The 19,260-nt window shown below is 37.5% G+C and overlaps 1 protein-coding gene across 1 annotated transcript; it reads left to right on the top strand.

Annotated features, from left to right (window-relative positions):
- Window positions 1–6: 6 nt before the first annotated feature.
- On the top strand, window positions 7–16,252 carry plekhd1 (pleckstrin homology domain containing, family D (with coiled-coil domains) member 1). Its single transcript, XM_053632322.1, has 13 exons — window positions 7–286; window positions 2,127–2,220; window positions 2,342–2,431; window positions 2,538–2,614; window positions 4,495–4,586; window positions 4,844–4,896; window positions 6,584–6,678; window positions 7,797–7,890; window positions 8,174–8,367; window positions 11,332–11,464; window positions 13,186–13,330; window positions 15,459–15,602; window positions 15,828–16,252. The coding sequence occupies exons 1-13, from the start codon at window positions 180–182 to the stop codon at window positions 15,974–15,976; spliced, it is 1,467 nt and encodes a 488-aa protein (XP_053488297.1). The 5' UTR covers window positions 7–179; the 3' UTR covers window positions 15,977–16,252.
- Window positions 16,253–19,260: the final 3,008 nt, after the last annotated feature.

Genomic DNA, 19,260 nt, shown 5'->3' on the forward strand with positions numbered 1-19,260 from the left:
CGATGTCCACATCATTCTGCCTTGTTGAGTTATTGGAAGTTCCCTAATTGGCTGTGAGTGAGTGTGTGTATTTGCTTTAGACTCTCCCCTGCTAATGTTAACCCCTCCACCCACTTCTTTGAAAACAACAGCCGTGTTTTGCTCCTCCACGCTCTTTTTATTTCCCTTCCTGGATCTCCATGGAGCAGCCGGACTCTAGCATCCCAGACGTCAGCAGTAAAGTGCAGCTGCATGGCGTGCTCTGGAAAAGATCCTCCGGAAGACCATCAGCCAAATGGGCTCGAAGGTACAGTCGGGATCTCATCTTCTATCGAGATAAGGTGTTAGGTGTATTACTATTTTACCGTCTGTACTGATTTTAAAAGCTTGATTTTCTGAACATTTTTATGAATACAGGAGTTTGTATGTTTGTATGGATAGGTACTGGTCAGTTCTGAGATTTTATTCTCTTGGTAATAGAAGTGTTGTGGGTTTATTCCTAGAGATGATGAGTCATGCAGTAGGACTCCGTGGAAGTATAGAGCACATATTCAGCTTTTTTCAATCCATCCTAGAACAGAGTATGGGAGAATGTACACATCATTATTACTTGTGTAGTGCCTGAAGTGCATTGTTGATCCTGGTGCTTTTAATTCTACAATTGATACAAAAAATAGACACAAATTTATCATCTAGATTGTAAAGATTAACATGCAGATGTACAATAAAAATTATTTACCTCGTCATCTTCACAGCACTTTTTTATTGACGTCCAAAATCTTCACACAGACTAAACAGTTTGCAGTCATATTAATAAATTACTTACAATCAATCACTGATTTAATACAGAGCAGTGGCATTAATGGATAAAAACTAAACAAAACAAAACAAAGCCTCCAGCGTTGTACAGCTTTGGAGAAAGGAAGAAAAAGAACAGCTTTGTAAAGATTCTGTAAGTCTCAGGAACTGTCCTAGAAGAATGAGCACAATTCTTCCAAAAGATATTCCTTCGGTTGGTGTTTTTGATGATGGTGTTAGAGAGTGCTGTCTAACATGTCACTTGAAAAATAATCTCCCATTGGCGATCCATTGGATTGAGATCTGGTTACTGTAAAGGTCGTAGTATATGGTATGATTGATTTACATCATTTTCATCCTTGTTAAACCATTCAGTGAGTCCTCGTGCTTTGAAGATGTGGGCGGGGTCATCGTAGAAGAGACCACTCCCATCAGGATAGAAAAGTTTCATCATAGGGTATATGTGATCAGTCAGAAGAACCGCCATATTGATTTATTGTTTGAGAACGTCCACATTGAGCTTATGATGTTCTTGAGAACCTGCAAATTCTTCTGTCCTGAAGTAGTGGAAAACTTAAAGTGACACTGGAGACTCCTTCCATAAATGTTAAATAAACGGCTCATCACAGAGAACTTCACCATATCAGTGATTATAAAGGGTTGTTTTAAAAATCTGTTCATGTGGAGTGTCTTGCATGATGGTTTGCATGTTTGCCTCACACCTCCAGCTTTGAGGGTTCGTTTCCCACCCCTGCTCTGTGCGCGTAGAGCTTGCATGTTCTTCTGGGGGTTTCCTCCAGCTACTCCAGTTTCCTCCTCCAATCCAAAGACATGCATTGTAGGCTGATTGGCATCTCCAATTTGTCCGTAGTGTGTAAATGGGTGTGTGAGTGTGTGTTTCTCATTTGTAAGTCGCTTAGGATAAATGCGTCTGCTAAATGAATAAATGTAAATGTATGATTGGGCCCTATGATGAGTTGGTCTAGGGTGTCCCCTGCCTTATGCCCGAGTCCCCTAGGATAGGCTCCAGTCTACCCATGACTCTGGGTAGGATAAGCAATATGGAAAAGGGATGGATAGATGGAGTATTGTCAGAGCTGCAGTTATAAAAAAAAAAACAAAAAAAAAAAAACAAAGAATCAATACTGACCAATCATAATCAAGAATTCAACAGCACTAGTAGAAATGCCCATCGAATGGCAAATTGTAGCTAAAATAAATAGAGCATAAATTACACACAACAACAACAAAAAATTCTCTACAAATTAAGGTAGAATGTATTTTTTTTTAAATTAACAAAATAAATGTAACATTTGACCTGTTTTATTATTATTTTTTTAATTGAACAGATTCTTCATTATCAAAGACAGCTTCTTGCTTTACTATGCTGAGAATGAGAAAAGAAACTTTGAAGCTAACAGATACTTCAACATCCATCCAAAGGTGAGCGTCTCTGACTTCCATTCTGAAATTCAATCCAAAATCCGAAGAACAATTGGTTCGCTTCTTTCCAGCCTGTTCTCTGTTTCTTTTTCTCTGACTCACAATCCTGTTGTTTTAACAGGGAGTTATCCCTCTAGGCCGATGTGTGGTCGAGCCAAAGGAGGAACAGGGCATGCCCTTTGCCATGGTTATCAACCATGAGGAATTTAATGTATGATCTATTCTTCTGATTACCCTAAGGCGTCTTAAAAAAAAAAAAATACACCAGAGAAGAAATTCTACAGTATTTTGTTATTAACTTTTATCATTCTTCACAGGGAGACATCGTGTTAGCAGCAGAGTCAGAGTCAGAGCAGAGCCAATGGCTGGAGATGCTGGAGGAGTCAGGAAAAGTGTGAGCCTAAGTACTCAAGTGCATACAGTTAAGATTGTATACTTTTAGAACACAATGTGTCCATTCACTCATCTTCAGTGAATACTTTATCCAGGTCAGGGTTGCACTGGATCTGGAGCCTATCCCAGGAGCATTGCGAATAAGGTGCAGACGTACCAGTCCATCACGAGCACCTTTAAGGCAAAATGACGAACAAAAGGCATTTATTTTATACAAGCAAGCTATTTAGTGCCTTCCTTTGCACAATTCATCAATTGCCACTCTCTAGCTAACTCTCTCCAGCATAGTTGTGAACAAGCTATTGTTTTACACATCTTTTCAAACTGTTGCTCATGCTGCGTTACAGGGCCACACTCAGAGGACAGCGTTACCTGCCATCTTCCACATACATGAGATAAAACGTACTTGCGATTGACTAGCGTTGCTCTGATTGACAGAGGAGAGCTGGTAATGCCATCATTCCCACCCAGAGAGCACGGCCAATGGACAATCCCGCAACGATAGGGTAAATGCTTTCCTGTTGTGCCATTTAGGAGCCCCCCAATAGTGTATAGCTTGGCTTACTGTCTCCGCATTGACTTTCTGTGCATGGTTTCCCTGTGTCCAGGTGGGCTTCCAGCGCGTTCTCTGGTATCCTCCCAAAAACATACTAGCAGGTGGATTGGCTACGATTTTTTTCTTTAAAGTGTATCTACAGTGGTGCTTTATCTGCCACTCACAGATATGTAATATTGGATCATTTTCCTTAATAAATAAATGACCAAGTGTAATATATTTTTTTTTTCATTTGTTTAATTAGGTTCTATTTATCTACTTTGAGGACTTGTGTTCTGATCTAATTTTGTTATGGTAATATTTATGCAGAATATTTAAAGGGTTCACAAACTTTCAAGCACCACTGTAGTGTGTAGTCTCGCATCATGCCTAGTATTCCTGGGACTCCGGATCCACCGTGACCTTGACCAGACGAAAGCACTTACTGAGAATGAATGAATGAATGTTTGTTTATGATACAATACAGTATATGGCCAAAAGTATGTGGACACCTGATCGATGCCACCCATATATGCTCGTTGAACAACTCCTAAGTTGATTCCCACTGTGTTGCTATAGCAGCTTCCACTCTTCTGGGAAGGCTTTCCACTAGAGTTTGGAGTGTGGGTGTGGGGATTTGCCCCTTCAGCCATAAGAGTATTAGTGAGGTTGGGCACTGATGTTGGGTGAAGGCCTGGCATGCAGTCGTCCTTGGAGTTCATCCCAAAGGTGTTCAGTCAGGGCTCTGTGCAGGCCACTCAAGTTCTTTCACTCCAATCTTGGAAAACCATGTCTTTATGGAGCTCGCATTGTCATGGTGGAACAAGTTTGAGCCCCTTAGTTTCAGTGAAGGGAACTAGACAATTGTGTCTGTCCAGTAAATATTGTGACAGCAGTTTTGTGCAGAACCACATATGGGTGTGATGGTCAGGTGTCCACATACGTTTGGCTATATAGTGTAGTTTTTGGCAAACTTTTGTACTCAAATGTATATAGATGGGTCCAAAAATCTGACTTCACTACCAAGAACTATTTTTATTTCATCATACTTATTCAAAATACTTCATTCAAAAATGCTTTTTAAACTGATACAAACCAAATTTTAGCCAGATGTTTGTATATAACTGAAATAAATCATATAATGTTCATACAGAACTTTTCTCCAAATGCTAATGAATTTATGCTTCTAACATATTCATATATTAAAGAAAATATAGACTCTACGTATAACCTTATTATTTGACAAAACTACAGTATATAACTGCAATATACAGCTTGAAGAGCAAGACATATAGCATACTAACGGTGTTTGTTGCATAATTTGAAATGTGATGATCTATTTTCAGTACCTGGAAGAATGCCCAGTTAGGCGAGGCTATGATTGAGAGTCTGGAGGCTCAGGGACTGCAGTTGGCCAAAGAGAAACAGGAGTACCTGGGTGAGGCTCATGGATGCATCAGCATGAGGGTTGAACTTGATTACATTTCATAATAATGCTTTTGAAATGATATCTTTTACACTGGTATAGCTCAAATAGGTTTTAAAACATATCAGTTTCTTATCTTGCTGTGAGCAAAACCTAATGTTGGTCAAAGTAACACTGAGAATAATGCATTCACACACACACACACAGTCAGTTAAGACTGATAATGACTTTAATTAAAAAACTCTATATCTGTGCTTGTTTTTCTTCAGATAAACTGATGGAGGAGACTGAAGAACTGAGTTTACAGAGAGAACAGAAGGCGGTTAGTTACAAGCTGTTATTTATTTTAGACCTACACACACTGAGTTGCCAGGTTTTTTTTATTTATTATTTATTTAATAATTTTTTAACTCTGTGTAATTAGGCACTTGTATTTGCTTCTATGCATTTAATACGTGTTTTATGCTGATAGAGGGCTCTTATTTTATCTCATGGTTCTCGTACAAATTATTACAATTATACGCATACAAATTGGGCTGTGTGTTAATAATGCTTGCATATTTACATCCATCTCTGAATGCATGGCAAATGAGGCGTGTGTGTGTGGAATTTTTTATTTTTTTTAAATGGCATTTTTATCGAGCAAAAATATCAGATTAAATATTGAATCCCGTCAAATGTATCTAGTATTTCCTTGTATAAGATTACAATAAACCAAGTATAAGATTATTAAACCTATTTCCAGAACAATAGTCTTGTTCTATTGGCAGGTATTTGACCTAAGCATTTATTTCTAGGAAAAAAAAAAAAGCAAGATTATCTGCCAATAAAATAAAGAAAATTAAACCTTGAATCTGCAGAGTGTTCCAAAAGTCTCCATACACAGGGGATTATGTTTGTTAGCACCACGTCGGTTGCGCCTTCGTCAGTGGATGTTCGTGGACGTCCACTTCTCGGTCGGTCTGCAACACTTCCAGTCTTTTTGAATTTGTTAATAAGTTTGGCAGCAGTGTTGTGTGTGATGAGCATTCCATGTTTCCTGTTAAAGTCCATCGCAGGCTTGTGACAGCTTCCCGATCCAACCGTGAGAATGATTTCAATACGTTCTTCTTTTGTCAAAGGCGTTCTGAAAAAACTATCTGAAAAAAATATATAAACTAAATATGAAAAATTTTGAAATACATTTTGCTAAAAAGTGTTAATTCCCATATGTATGGAGACTTTTGGGACACCCTGTAGTGAAATTAGCGATGGCAAGATTTTCTAATTTCTTCTCATGCTAATACTGAAACGTCGAACATCTATATCTGTATATACAGATATCCATCCAATATTGTTTTCTTTAAAAACGACTCAGCTTTAACCTGTTTTTTTTATTTCTACCTGAAGCACTTCACATTTAAACTCTCACACAAAAATCACTGAAAATATAACAAATATAATAACATATTAAACTATAAATATAATCAAATCAATCTTAACGAAAGACAATCAAGTCTCTTTATATGTAAACATTTCCCATTCCAAAAATACATTTCTTCTCCAATTCCAATCATTGCTTGGATCATTTGTTACAAGATACAATATCTGAAATGATTTCTTTGATATTTAATCCACCCTTTCTTTTACTTCTGTTGGCCCAGGACCGATACTGGGTATCATATCATCTTATATTTGGTTTATGGTAATCTAATAATAGAAAATTCTAGATAAATCTGACTATATTCAAGATAATTTCACTTGCTAAGATGCTAATTTTGCTTTGTGTATCTACACTCTTTAGCCATATAAGTACACTTTGTAGGTTTACAATTACTGACCACAGTCCATCTGATGCTGTGGATAATTTCTTAGCCCAAACCACCACTGGAAAGAGACCATTGTATGACCTTCGCTGACCATATATTATTTAGTGGAGGATTCTAAACACAACAGTGACACTGAAACAGTAGTGTGTGTGGCACTGGTACACATGTACAGTACTGTTTGTGTGTGCAAACACACTGTAGGAGCTGGAGCGACTGAATCAGGTGCTGGAGGAAGAGAAGCAGAGGTTTGAGGAGGTGCTGATGGAGCTTAGAGCCGAGCAGGAGCAGATCAAGCGGTATACCTCAGTGTCTGTAAATCACTGCATGGAATTAGTTTCATGTTTTTCTTTACGCTTTATTGCACAATGCTGCATGTTGATGCCATGATTCTGATTACTCAGAAGGTGTTGATTTTTAGTTTTCTATAACAGCAGCTCTGATCATTCGAATCATATTTATTCACGTTTATTTTAATGCACGTGTTTTAATCCGTTATCATTTCTATAGTAACAGCTCAATCACAGTGATGTGTTTGCTGGATGCTCCATGTAATCTAAGGCTAATATATTCCAATTTTAAATGCAGTGAATTTCTGTTTTAAAATGGGTTGTTATTTAACAGTTAGTTGATCTGGTGATTTTTATTTAGCATTTATTGAAGGGTCTTTAGTGTCAACACTTTTTCTTATTAGTTTTCCAGACTGAGGATCGCGTTTTGTGATTTCTCATCATGAAAATTCTGAATATTTTGTCTCAATAACTAAAAGTGATTGAGAGAGAGAGAGAGAGCTGTTTATAGCCACTATAGCCAAAGTGATAACAAGAACTAACTTGTTTCACAGACATTCCATAACATTAAACGTAAATATAATGTATAAAAAGTAAGATTCAGTAATCAATTAAAAATTGTTAATAGTTAACCAACTGCTGTGGTATAAGATGAATAAAACACTTCAGAATGTGCTGTTATAGGAAAATAATCCACTTTGGCTGCATCACACCACCCCATTGTTCATTATTTTCCTGTACATTTTATTCTTCTTTTCCTTATTTACTGCATATAGCGATAAAGCAAAACACATAAAAGTATATCAGTATATGACAGTTTTTCATCAGTAAGAGATGATGGAAATGAGCACTATGTGTTAGGATTGCCATTTAAATGATAAGTATGGTGTCACTACCATTTTTTTTTTTTTAATGGGACACTTCTGCAGGATGTATAGGTACTCTATGATTTGAAGTAATGTGTCATGAAGATCTAGGCGAGGTAGATGTGTCAGGTTACTGAAGTGGAACGGATGAAGCCGCTCATATGAGTTGCAAAACATCTTTAATAAACAGGGACATTTCTGTTTTAGGTTTCGGTAAGTCAGACGTTTTGACGCTGCTGTAATGCTGTAGTGTGTTTTTAGGGATTTGGATGGAACAGCTCTGTCACTGAAAGGAGTCGAGTCTGAGAAAGAAGAGCTTAACAGTCTGACCATTCGACTACAGCGGTCTCTTGAGGTACACAGATTCTTGGAACTGCTTTAATAAATTGATCAGAATGACTGACTTACTGATAATACTATTGAGAATATATTCCAAGTATGTATGTATATATATGTGGAGTATATTCTCAATAGTATTATCAGTGTCAGTCATTCTGATGTATGTATATATATATACACACATACATCAGAATGACTGACACTGATAATACTATTGAGAATTCGGGATTTCATTAAGTGAGCACTAGGCTTAGTTTTAGTGCTGCAGTATTTAGTGTTTTGTGTTTGTGACTGCTCAGGAGCTATCTAAGGAGAAGCAGCATACTCTGGATATGCTCAGAGCGAAAGAGATGGATGGGATTGACTCTGTGGACCAGGCTTCTGCTCCTGATCCTAAATGCCCCAAACCACAGGAACAGCTACAGGGCAACCTAAGAAACATCGAGGAGCACATGATGTGTCTACTCTGTGAAAAGAAGCAGGCAGAAGAGAGGTAATAAATAAATAATAAAAAAAGCATCAAGCTGATCAAACTCATCATGTGTTCTCTGTTTTTATATAATGCTATATGATATACAGTATTTTAACTCCATGGAGTGTATATAAAATGCAAAAAAAACAAACGTATCACAAGCAACAAAAATGGTCAAATAATGTATTGTTAAATTGTTTAGATGTTTTAAAAAAAAAATCCAAATTATATCAGTTTATACATCATGCTGAGTATGACGTATAAAGAAAACTATTACAACATGTTCATAACACAGCGCTGTTTAATTCTTGATGCTAATTGGACAAAAGGTACTGAGTAATTTTTTATTGCAGCAGCTCTGAAAGTTGTTCCGGCTGCAAGGCAAATCATAGGTTTATATTAATGCGCGCACTCTAAAACTTTAGCATTTCTGTACTAACTTACATGCGAAGTTGTTCTACATAAACGGATTAAACATGTGTTCGTTGCTACTGTGATACTGTTTTCGGTGCTGAGACATTTATTTAACATGTTTGGAAGGAGTCTCCAGAGTTAGCACTTTGTATCAGACAGAGGTAAAGCTGCAGCTTTAAGATTTCTTCCATCGGAAAAGAGTTTCTCAGTGACAAGCTGCGCTTTTGTCTCATGAAAGGAAAAGAGAGGGTGGTGAGGGGAAAAAGAGAGTATGACTGCATCCGAATATCCCTGCTAACCTACTTTATAGTAGGTGAAAAGCAGTACGCCAAAGGAGTAGTATGTCTGAATTCTCAGTATTCATAAAACAGTTGGCGAGAAATACCCAGATGACGTACTGCTTCCAACGAGATTCTGCAGTAGGGAACCAATGGACTCTGCGCTATCCCATAAGGCAACGGGACTGGCGCGGAAGAGTTGTCAGAATCAGATATAGAAGAAGGCAGCTTGTCGGGTCTTATGAAGTTGTAGATCACATGACCGTGCCAACATGGCAGATGTAGTATGTCCGGATTGTATTCATACTACACACTTACACTGATCAGTATGTGAATCAAATGCAGTATGTACCGTCATACACGATTTCAGACGCAGGGTCTGTTTATAGCTGCTCTAAGAAAACTGATAACAGGAGCTGATGTTCCACAACATTCATTTAAACTATAACAAAATCAAACATGTCATCCTTTTATTTAAAAATTTGCAAATTGCTGTCTTATAAGAGGAGTAAAACACCTGATGTGCAGTAACTTTGAGGTCCTAACAGTAACTACCCTTCATCCAACTGTTTTATTTCTTATATAGACCATCCATTTGTCCCATAATTTAGTCAATTATGACAAACTTTTAGTATATTCATTACTGTCTTGATTACGGTCATCTGGACGTATTTACACACATCATGCCATTTGCACTTTTGATAACGTGCCATTTGCACGTCACTCGCACTTTCATGCCATCCTACCTCATTTTCTCTTTGCTCTTTACACTTAATGCGACTTGCTCTTCTGCCCTTCTGGTTAAATGTTAACTGCATATTGTTGGCTTTGTACTTCTGCTTGTACTTTTACTATAGTACTTCAGCAGACAACTTAATATATTAATACCTGAATGCAGTACTAAATAATTCAGTACAATGCAAGTTGTGCTTTAAAGTATGCTTTGTCAAACTGCATCTGAAGGAATGAACCTATATTCCTGACTCAGAGCTACCCCAGTGTTAATGGAGGCTCGAGGCGGTTAAGTGGAAACATCCATTGATTTGCAAACGGACGTCATATTGATCAATGACCACACTGAGCAGAGCACAGTGAGGATATAGACTGACTTGAGGCTAGGAATGACTTGCATGACAGTATGGTATTGGTTAATTATGCTTTAGAAGGGTTTGTGCTGTATTGAAGTCTACCTCAGGTATTTATTCAATAATGAACTCTGATTTAAACACTAACTTTAATAGTAATTAGTTGAATGTAGGACTTAAAATGAGGACTTTACTAAAGGAAAATGTCACACTTTTTTTTAAATCTCAACTACTGACTCTGATGACTCTATAAATGCTAAATAAACGTCTTGCTCACGAAATCCTGTATGGACTGTGCTTTCGGTAAGTTTTTTTTTGTGATTGTTGTGGCCAAAAATGCTTGATTCTGCTGCTGCTTTTTTTGTGTTTTTTTGTTTTGTTTTGTTTTTTTGTGGAAACTACTTTATTAATTAGCAAAATTGCAATTCCACGGAATTGTCTTTCACAGTAATGTTTGTTGGTAAATGAGACCTATTAGGTGTACTCGTTTGACACACGGGACTCGAAGAGGGCTTTGGCTGAGTGTGTGTTGTGATGACATCACGTAATGTGTCTTGGCCCAAATCTGCTGAAAATCTACGGTAATTCTGAAAAATTGCAAGCTCCTCCGAATATTGCGATGTTTCCTTGATTTTGCGTTCATTTCTGCGATCTCAAAATTGCTAAATCCTGGAGAGACTGACTTCACCACATCAACTACTATACACTATTCTTTGTTAAATAACAGCAAATGTTTAAACACATTTCATATTAGATGTAGATTTTATGAAGCGTCAGCCATAAAAGTCCCTCTGAATTAGCTGTTACTATAGAAACGATAACATATTTGAACAAGCTCATTGATGTAAAACTGTGGTTTGATTACAGCCGGAAATACTGTTATAGAAACTTAGTCAACACCTTCTGACCAATCGGATTTGAGAATTCAACAGTGCTATGGTATAAAAGATGATAACCGTTTAGTACATCATTGCATCTAAGATTGAGCCCTTTTCTATATTTCCTACAAATGTCAAAATGCATTATGGGTATTTGTGGGGTGACTACAACAGGACAAAACACTTTTAATAATGCATTGTATAATGAATATAATGTGAAGTATATAAAGTGTGCATTCCAGTAGGGCTTTGTTATTGAATACAACACTCCCCTTAATGTATGGATGTGCGTGGTGAGAGCCGAGAGCTGCTCTGTGTCTCCCTCTGCAGGCTGAGAGAGAACGAGCAGCGAGCTCATGTGCTACAGGAGGAGAGAGAGTTTTACTCAACTCATGCTCAAGCACTTCAGCAGTCCCTCAGTCAGCTAGCAGCTGATAAACAGCAGGCCGAAACTGAGCTCAAGGTGAGTAGGAAGGACATTTACAAATCACATTTACAGTATATTGCACCTTGAGGCACGAAACAGAGCAGAGAGAAAGCACTCTGGCTGTGTTGAGCAGTAATATACAGTAGGGGTGATAAAGGTATATCAGTAACAGTAGGATGCTACTTGCCTTGAGCCCACTAACAAAAGCACACTCATCGGATAGAGCAGGGGTGGGCAATCTTAACCGGAAAGGGCCGGTGTGGGTGCAGGTTTTCATTCCAACCAAGCAGGAGGCACACCTGATTCCACCTGTTTAATCAGTTGATCTTGGCTTTCAGTAGATTCAGGTGTGGCTTCTGCTTGGTTGGAATGAAAACCTGCTCCCACACCGGCCCTTTCTGGATAAGATTGCCCACCCCGGTATAGAGTGTGCTCTATATGAGTGTTCTCATAAATTCACATACCACTCGCAGAATCTGCACAATGTTAATAATTGAAAAAAAAATAAAAGGGCTCATTAAAATTGCATTTAGTTTGTTATTTAGTCCTTCCCTGAATAAGCTATTTCACATAACACATCTTCACATATAGTCCACAAGACTCAAAAGTTTAAAAGTGTCGTTACCTGGATGATCAGTGAATGGTTTTGTTTTGTGATAGTTGTTCACGAGTCCCTTGTTTGTCCTGAGCAGTTAAACTGCCCACTGTTCTTCAGAAAACAGTTCAGGTCCTGCAAATTATTTGCTTTTCCATTTTCTGCATATTTGAGCCCTTTCCAACAGTGGCTATATGATGTTGAGATCCATCTTTTCACACTGAGGACGACTGAGAGACTCGTACACGACTGTTACAAGAGGTGCAAACATTCACTGATGCTCAAGAAGGCAACACGATACATTAAGAGCCAGGGGGGTGTAAACTTTTGAACAGGATGATTGTTGTAAATTGTTATTATTTTGTCTTCTGGGAAACATGTAAATATCTTATGTAGGTTCTGAAGGGCCGTACTAAATGATAAAATAAGACCTTTAAACAAAATAATAATTTTCACCGATCATATTATTGTTGTTGTTGTTGTTGTTTTGCCGTTACTCCAGACCTGATATATGTCCAGCAAATGACAAATATCACATTCAGAAAACCATTTCAACAATGTGCAATCCATTGTACATTACTTATTTCTTGTGATAATTTGTGGTACTGAATTTAATGCCTTGTTGGTAGAAATTACATTTCTTCCTTTTGTTCTGTGTGCAGAATTTTACACAGAATTCACACCTGATATTTACTCAGCCAGTACAATCCCCCATGCATTAGACTCGACTGCAGAAAATAAAAACCACAGTGGTTACATGCATTAGCGTAAAACTAATTCTAAGCATTTTAAAGAAAGGTAGTTTAAGAAAAGATCAATCTTTTCATATTAAATACAAAGTCTTTGATTCTGTGTGCAAATGTGAAGGATGGCATTCATGCACGCTTCTCACAACCTAATCTGCTATTAAATTTCATAGAATCTCTCTTCTCTCACTTTTCTCTCTTTGTCTCCTCTCTCTGCACACACATCCATTATTATTAAGTTACTCCTGAGTGATAAAGAAAAAAAAAATCGATGCTTCATCTCCACACTCCACTGCATCGTCCTTCTCTCCCGTGAAATAATCACTCATCTACACCATCTATATTCCACACATCTTCCTTCAGGGCTATATAATTCTTATGTAAGTAATGTATCTGTATGGGGGGGGGGGGTCCAGGCTGAGATGGAGTCCAGGGCAGAGTTAGAACGCAGGCTGAAGATGGCTGAGGAGGCCCTGAAGAACCTGGAACAGGGTCTACACTGTTTGGAGCGCAGCCGAGAGACAGACGAGAAGATGATAGGAGATGTCAGCCACCTCCGCAGTGAGTGTGCTCAAAAAACACATTAAAATATTTACAGTCATGCTGTTTCTAGATACTATAAGTGCTATTTGCAAGAGCTTAGGGCCACTGAGCCACCAGGGGCTCCAATAAGAATGCATATTTTACTGTACTGTACAATATATACATTTGATTTGCCCAACAAAGATCCAGAAACACCCCCTTTTGTATTTCTAGTTATCACGTCACTTTCAGAATAACTGAACTGATTCGATGTTATTGCTTCATTACATCACATTTTACCACAGTGCTATCGAATTCTCAAATCTGATTGGTTTGAAGGCATTGATGAATTTTTTATAACACTTTAAGATGTGCGGTTATCAGAAAATAATCAACTTTAGGGTGCTAACAGTAACTCCTCTTCGTGTCTGGCTACATCACACCACCCCAACATTGATTATTTTCCTACAACAGTATGTCATGTTGTGTTGAATTCCTTACTTTGTCCTATTAAATACTAACAAAGAGGAAAAAGGGACCAAGCAGGAAACCCAAGTAAAAACAACAATTCAAACAAATCATACTTTAAAGTCAGTATAGTCACAGAACTTTTAAGGGTTCTTATCAAATTCCAGTTTAAACCCCTATTAAAGGTTAACTCTCTATGTAATTCATTTTCTTTAATATATCCTCTTCCATTTGGGACTACTCTCTCAATCTGAAAATAATGGAGATATATTACAATATGGTATGATTATGGATTTATTAACTAGTGAAAGGTAACAATTTTGAGCAGTTGAGCATATGTTTGATATGTTTTTCAATGAAAGCCAGTTAAATAGACCGGGGGGGGGGGACAACGAACATAATTTAACTCAAGCCAATGATGTGCATTATTGCAGACTATGGGCAATAAGTGAGCACTTAAATCCGTGAGAAGGGAGACTTTATGTAGTCAGACTTTATCCTCTCCGCATGCTGTTTCTGGTATGAAATGTTAACAGAAAAGCAGAACGTTTTTGCTCAAACATTCAAGCTGTGAGCTGTAATGTTACTTTGTCACATGTTAAGATGATATTTAAGTCTGGCTGTGTCTTCATTTTTGCTCAGTGCAGTGTTTAAATGTGAGATGACCGTGAGTTGTGCGAGCATTCGAGTTATAGAACAGTTTTTGTTTTATATACCGATCCCCTGTCCACCACTGTGGGAACGTATGCATCAGAACTGGACCATGGAGCAATGGAAGAAGGCGACCTGGTCTGATGAATCACATTTTCTTTTACATCATGTGGACAGCCGGGTGTGTGCGTGTCGCTTACCTGGGGAAGAGCTGGCACCAGGATGCACTATAGGAAGGATGCAAGCTGGTGGAGACAATGTGATGCTCTGGGGAATGTTCTGCTGGGAAACCTTGTGTCCTGGCATTCATGTGGATGTTACTTTGACACGTACAACCTCCCTAAACATTGTTGCATGCCAAGTACACCACTTCATGGGAACTGTATTCCCTAATTAACATCTTTCAGCAGGATAATGCACCCTGCCACACTGCAAAAATTGTTCAGGAATGGTTTGAGGAACATGACAAAGAGTTTAAGGTGTTGACATTGCCTACAAATTCCTCAGATATCGATCTGTTCGAGCTTCTGTGGGATGAAAAGCTTTATTTTGTGAAGGTTAATATGCAGGAGTATTTTATTCATCCTGTGGTTGTTGGACAAGTGAAAAAAAACCTGACTGTTGTAGCAACAGCTGACTGAACCTGCTTGTCTGCCAGGCAACTGTGAATCAAAAACCTGATGAATAACATAAACTGTGAATCATAAACCTGATGATTAACATAAACTGTGAATTGAAAGCCTGGATACATAATTTGCTTGTCTTGGGCACCACTGAAGAAACCACCCAGACATTTCAAGGAATTAAGCCCATTTTGTTCAGTAGCAGGTGATGAAGCTTTTAATCTTAAAAATGTCACCCATGAAGGTGAAGTTTAAGGTTTTACCTCATAAGTGAAGTTACACATGAAGTGAAATTAGACTTCAAAATTTAAGTGTGACATGTTAAATGTTTTCTTTGCTGCTGAATACATTTACTATCCGAGTCGGGTTCTTTTCTGCCTCTCTCTCTCTCTCTCTCTCTCTCTCTCTCTCTCTCTCTCTTTCAGAGTTCTTTGAGGAGTGTATCTGTGCTGCAGAGATCGAGGCCAAGCTGCCTGCCATCATGAAAAACTCTGTGTATCTGCATAAAGCTGCTGCACGGCGAATTAAAAGCTGTCGCATCCAGAGACATGCTTCCAGGCAACACTGGCGTGAGTGTTTCTCTTCTGTCCACTCACACACATACACAGCACACACACCCCGACATTGTAGTGTCGCTGTAACATGGGATTTAAAAGGATATTTTATATTGACCTGCAGTTGCATTTATGATTGAAATCTGATGATGCACTGTAGAGCTCAGTTTAGTTATTTGTATCCCCTAGTTTTACACACACACACCTTCTCATCTTCCATTTCTTTACTGTGAAACACAGGGAAACACTCTCAGTCTTTTGCTGGAACACATGGAGAGACTTCCAGCCTGGAGGACCTGAAAGAGACCACTCGGCGTCTGACCTCGGACAGCTGCTTTAGACAGCACAGCAAAGAAGGCCATCAGCCGACAGGGCACAGCGCAGTCTAAGGACTGAGATCAGTGTGAGGCATCAACACCAACCTGGTCTGATAATCGTTCAATGAGTAAAGATTTGCACAGATTTTGGATGAAAAGTTGTGAATGGCTAGAAAGGTTAGTGTTATGAGAAGGCTTAGTGATTTGGATCTTTTCTTTCTTTGTGTGAAATCTCTTGCACTAATAGGTTCCAATTATTGTTTGATCAACACACAGGAAGTCCTGAAGGATGTTGAATGTCTTTATATGACCGCTTTCTCTGCTGTAATAAGTTATTATACATTATATACACTCACTGTCCACTTTATTAGGAACACATGCACATTCATGCAGTTGTCTAATCAGCCAGTAATGTGACAGCAGCCCGATGCTGCTGTCAAACATCAGAATGAAGAAACTGTGATTTCTGTGACTTTGATTTGGTTTGAGTATTTCAGAAACTGCTGATCTGGTGGGATTTTGAGTGTTATTGGCCTTGAGAGTTTACTCAGAATGGTGTGAAAAACAAAAAAAAATAAGAGTGAGCGTCAGTACTATGGGTGTAAATGCCTCATTGACAAGAGAGGTCAGAGTAAAATGGCCCGATTTGTTCGAGCTACCAGGAAAGACGTAGTAATTCATGTAATCACTCTTTATAACCGTGGTGAGCAGAAAAGCATCTCAGCATGCACAACACATCAGATCTTGAGGAGGATGGTCTACAACAGAAGAAGACCACATCAGGTTCCACTCCTGTAAGCCAAGAACAGGAATGTGAAGCCATCATGGGCACAGGCTCATCGAAACTGGACAGTTGAAGATTAGGGGGGAAATCATCTGTGCTTTTTCCAGTCTTCAACTGCCAAGTTCTACCATTCTGTGTAAACTCTAGAGACTTTTGTGGGTGAAATTCCCAGGAGATCAGCAGTTTCTGGAATACTCATGCCCATGTGGCACCAACCATCATGCCACAGTTAAAGTCAGAGATCACACTTTTTCCCCCATTCGGATGTTTGATATGAACATAAACTGAAGCTCTTGACCTGTATCTGCATGATTTTATGTAGTGAGCTGCTGCCACATGATTGGCTGATTAGACAACTCCATGAATGTACAGGTGTTCATAATAAAGTGGACGGTGAGTGTATATTATGCTGGACAGTTAATTTTGTTTTACTTGTCACAATTTTATATTCTTCAGTTGTTTCCTCAGGATGTGTTCATATTTATTCATTTACTGTAGTTCATGTACATCATTTTATTTCTGTCTTAAACATTTCTGACAAGATCAGGTACACTGGTCAAGCTCAGCTACAGTAAAAAATTATTATTAATATTAACATCCTTAATGTAATGTCCGTTTATCATAGCAGCACACTGTATTATATGTTTAAATCAAATACAATACTGTATTTTTACAGGACATATTAATAACTATATTACTGTATATTAAAAAAAACCCACCTGTTCTGTTCTTTGATTTATTATGTGATTAATGTGATGTGTTAAATAAGCAATCATTTTTTTAGTTCACAAAATGAATCTTATTCTGTAAAGAAATGTAAAATTTAAATATTTAAATATTAATATAAAAAAAGTAATACAAATAAAATAAAGAAATGAATGTGAATCTTTGTAGAACATGGATCTATAGCTATAAAATCAAATTATACACAATGACAACTGGCTATAATGGAAAAAAAAGTCAAGTTAAATAAACTGTTAAAAAATAAGAAACTTAAGTAAAACAGAAAACTTATGAAAGATAATGGAAAAAATGGAGTGTGTATATATATATATATATATATATATATATATATATATATATATATATATTATATATATACACACACACAGTTGCAATCAAAGTTATTCAACCCCCATTGCAAATCAGGGTTATTGTCAAAATGTACAGCTGTTTGCAATGAACAACTCAAAGAAAAGCAATTGAAATAGTTCCAACACAACAAATGCTTTAAGTGGTTTCCCCAAATTCAACTGAAAAATGCAACTTATAATGACTAGTCCAGTCTCAAAATTATTCAACCCCCCTGAATAGAATCCCTCACAACAACACAAATATGCAACTAATCAAGGGCTTCATTAATTGCAGCAGGTGTGCTTGAGCTGGAACACACGAAATACCTGGACGGGGCAGAAAAAGGAAGCTATCAACGGCTGCAACCAGATTTCTGAGAAGGCAGGTTGTGAAAAACCCTCAAGTGACTGCAAATGACCAGCAGCAAGTCTTGGTGGCAACAGACACTGAGGTTTCAGTGAGCACAATTTTGATTGCAACTGTATGTATATAAAATAAGGTCCTTTGATACAGAATCTCACATGGCTTTTTGTGTTGAACTGTAACACATTTACAGTATTATACAGCTGAGGCTGGAGTATTTTACTGTATGTGCTGCATAGCCACATGAATCTTGAATTAAATAAATATTAAAATGAGGCAATATCTCAGATAAATAAACTTAATTTAAAAAAAAAAATGGACTGGACACAATACCACTCATTGAAAAGTTCAGACTTTATTTTCTTTAATCGTTCATACAGCACCCTATTCACAAAAACTACTGTTGTAAGCAGGTTAGATCACATGTTTTAAACAGATCAGTCTGTTTAGTTTTGTTTGTGCACACCCAACAGCTTCGATTTCTTCTTCTTGTGAGAGTTTAATATTTTAAGTCTTGTGAGTTTGAAAATGTGGTGATGGACTAAAAATACACTTAACTGATACACACACATGAACATAATACTGCTGTGCTGTAACTAACAGCATTTCAGTGTTACTGTTGGAGCAAATCATTTATTGTACTAGTCAATGGCACATACTACATCCTCACAAAAACAAACAAAAAAAAAGAATCATTATGAGAATACAACAGCCAATAATCATTCAACTTGTGGGTTTTACTCTATTTTACTTAATTAATACAAGATATTGATGTTCACATTTTAATTTTATCCAATGAAAATACTCTGTATTGGCAATCTAAATTGAAACAGCGCAAGCATGATGTACAATATGAAACTAAAATTAATTTCACAGTATCCTATTTTTTTTTTTTTTTTTTTTTTTTTTTTTGCCAAATAGCACTATTTTTCCTTTAGTTGGCCATCTTTACAACAGAAACAGAAATCCAGCATTGATATGTGTCAGTGGATGATAATGAGATGGCTGTTCATTATTGCCATCTCATTAAAAAATTTTCTCAATTCCTGACACTGTAGCTGTACATCAGAAAATAAACTATTTTAATGCTTATTAAAATCACACGTATCCTAATCACTGTTAAATTGGAGAAGAA

Source organism: Ictalurus furcatus, chromosome 9 (genome assembly GCF_023375685.1).
Source record: "Ictalurus furcatus strain D&B chromosome 9, Billie_1.0, whole genome shotgun sequence".
Lineage (NCBI taxonomy): Eukaryota > Metazoa > Chordata > Actinopteri > Siluriformes > Ictaluridae > Ictalurus > Ictalurus furcatus.

Bases quoted from the DNA above. Each gene is read 5' to 3' on its own strand.
- plekhd1 (XM_053632322.1), top strand. From the start codon at position 180: ATGGAGCAGCCGGACTCTAGCATCCCAGACGTCAGCAGTAAAGTGCAG. The intron at 287-2,126 runs GTACAGTCGGGA...TTAATTGAACAG, and splicing joins TCAGCCAAATGGGCTCGAAG to ATTCTTCATTATCAAAGACA. The intron at 2,221-2,341 runs GTGAGCGTCTCT...TTGTTTTAACAG, and splicing joins ACTTCAACATCCATCCAAAG to GGAGTTATCCCTCTAGGCCG.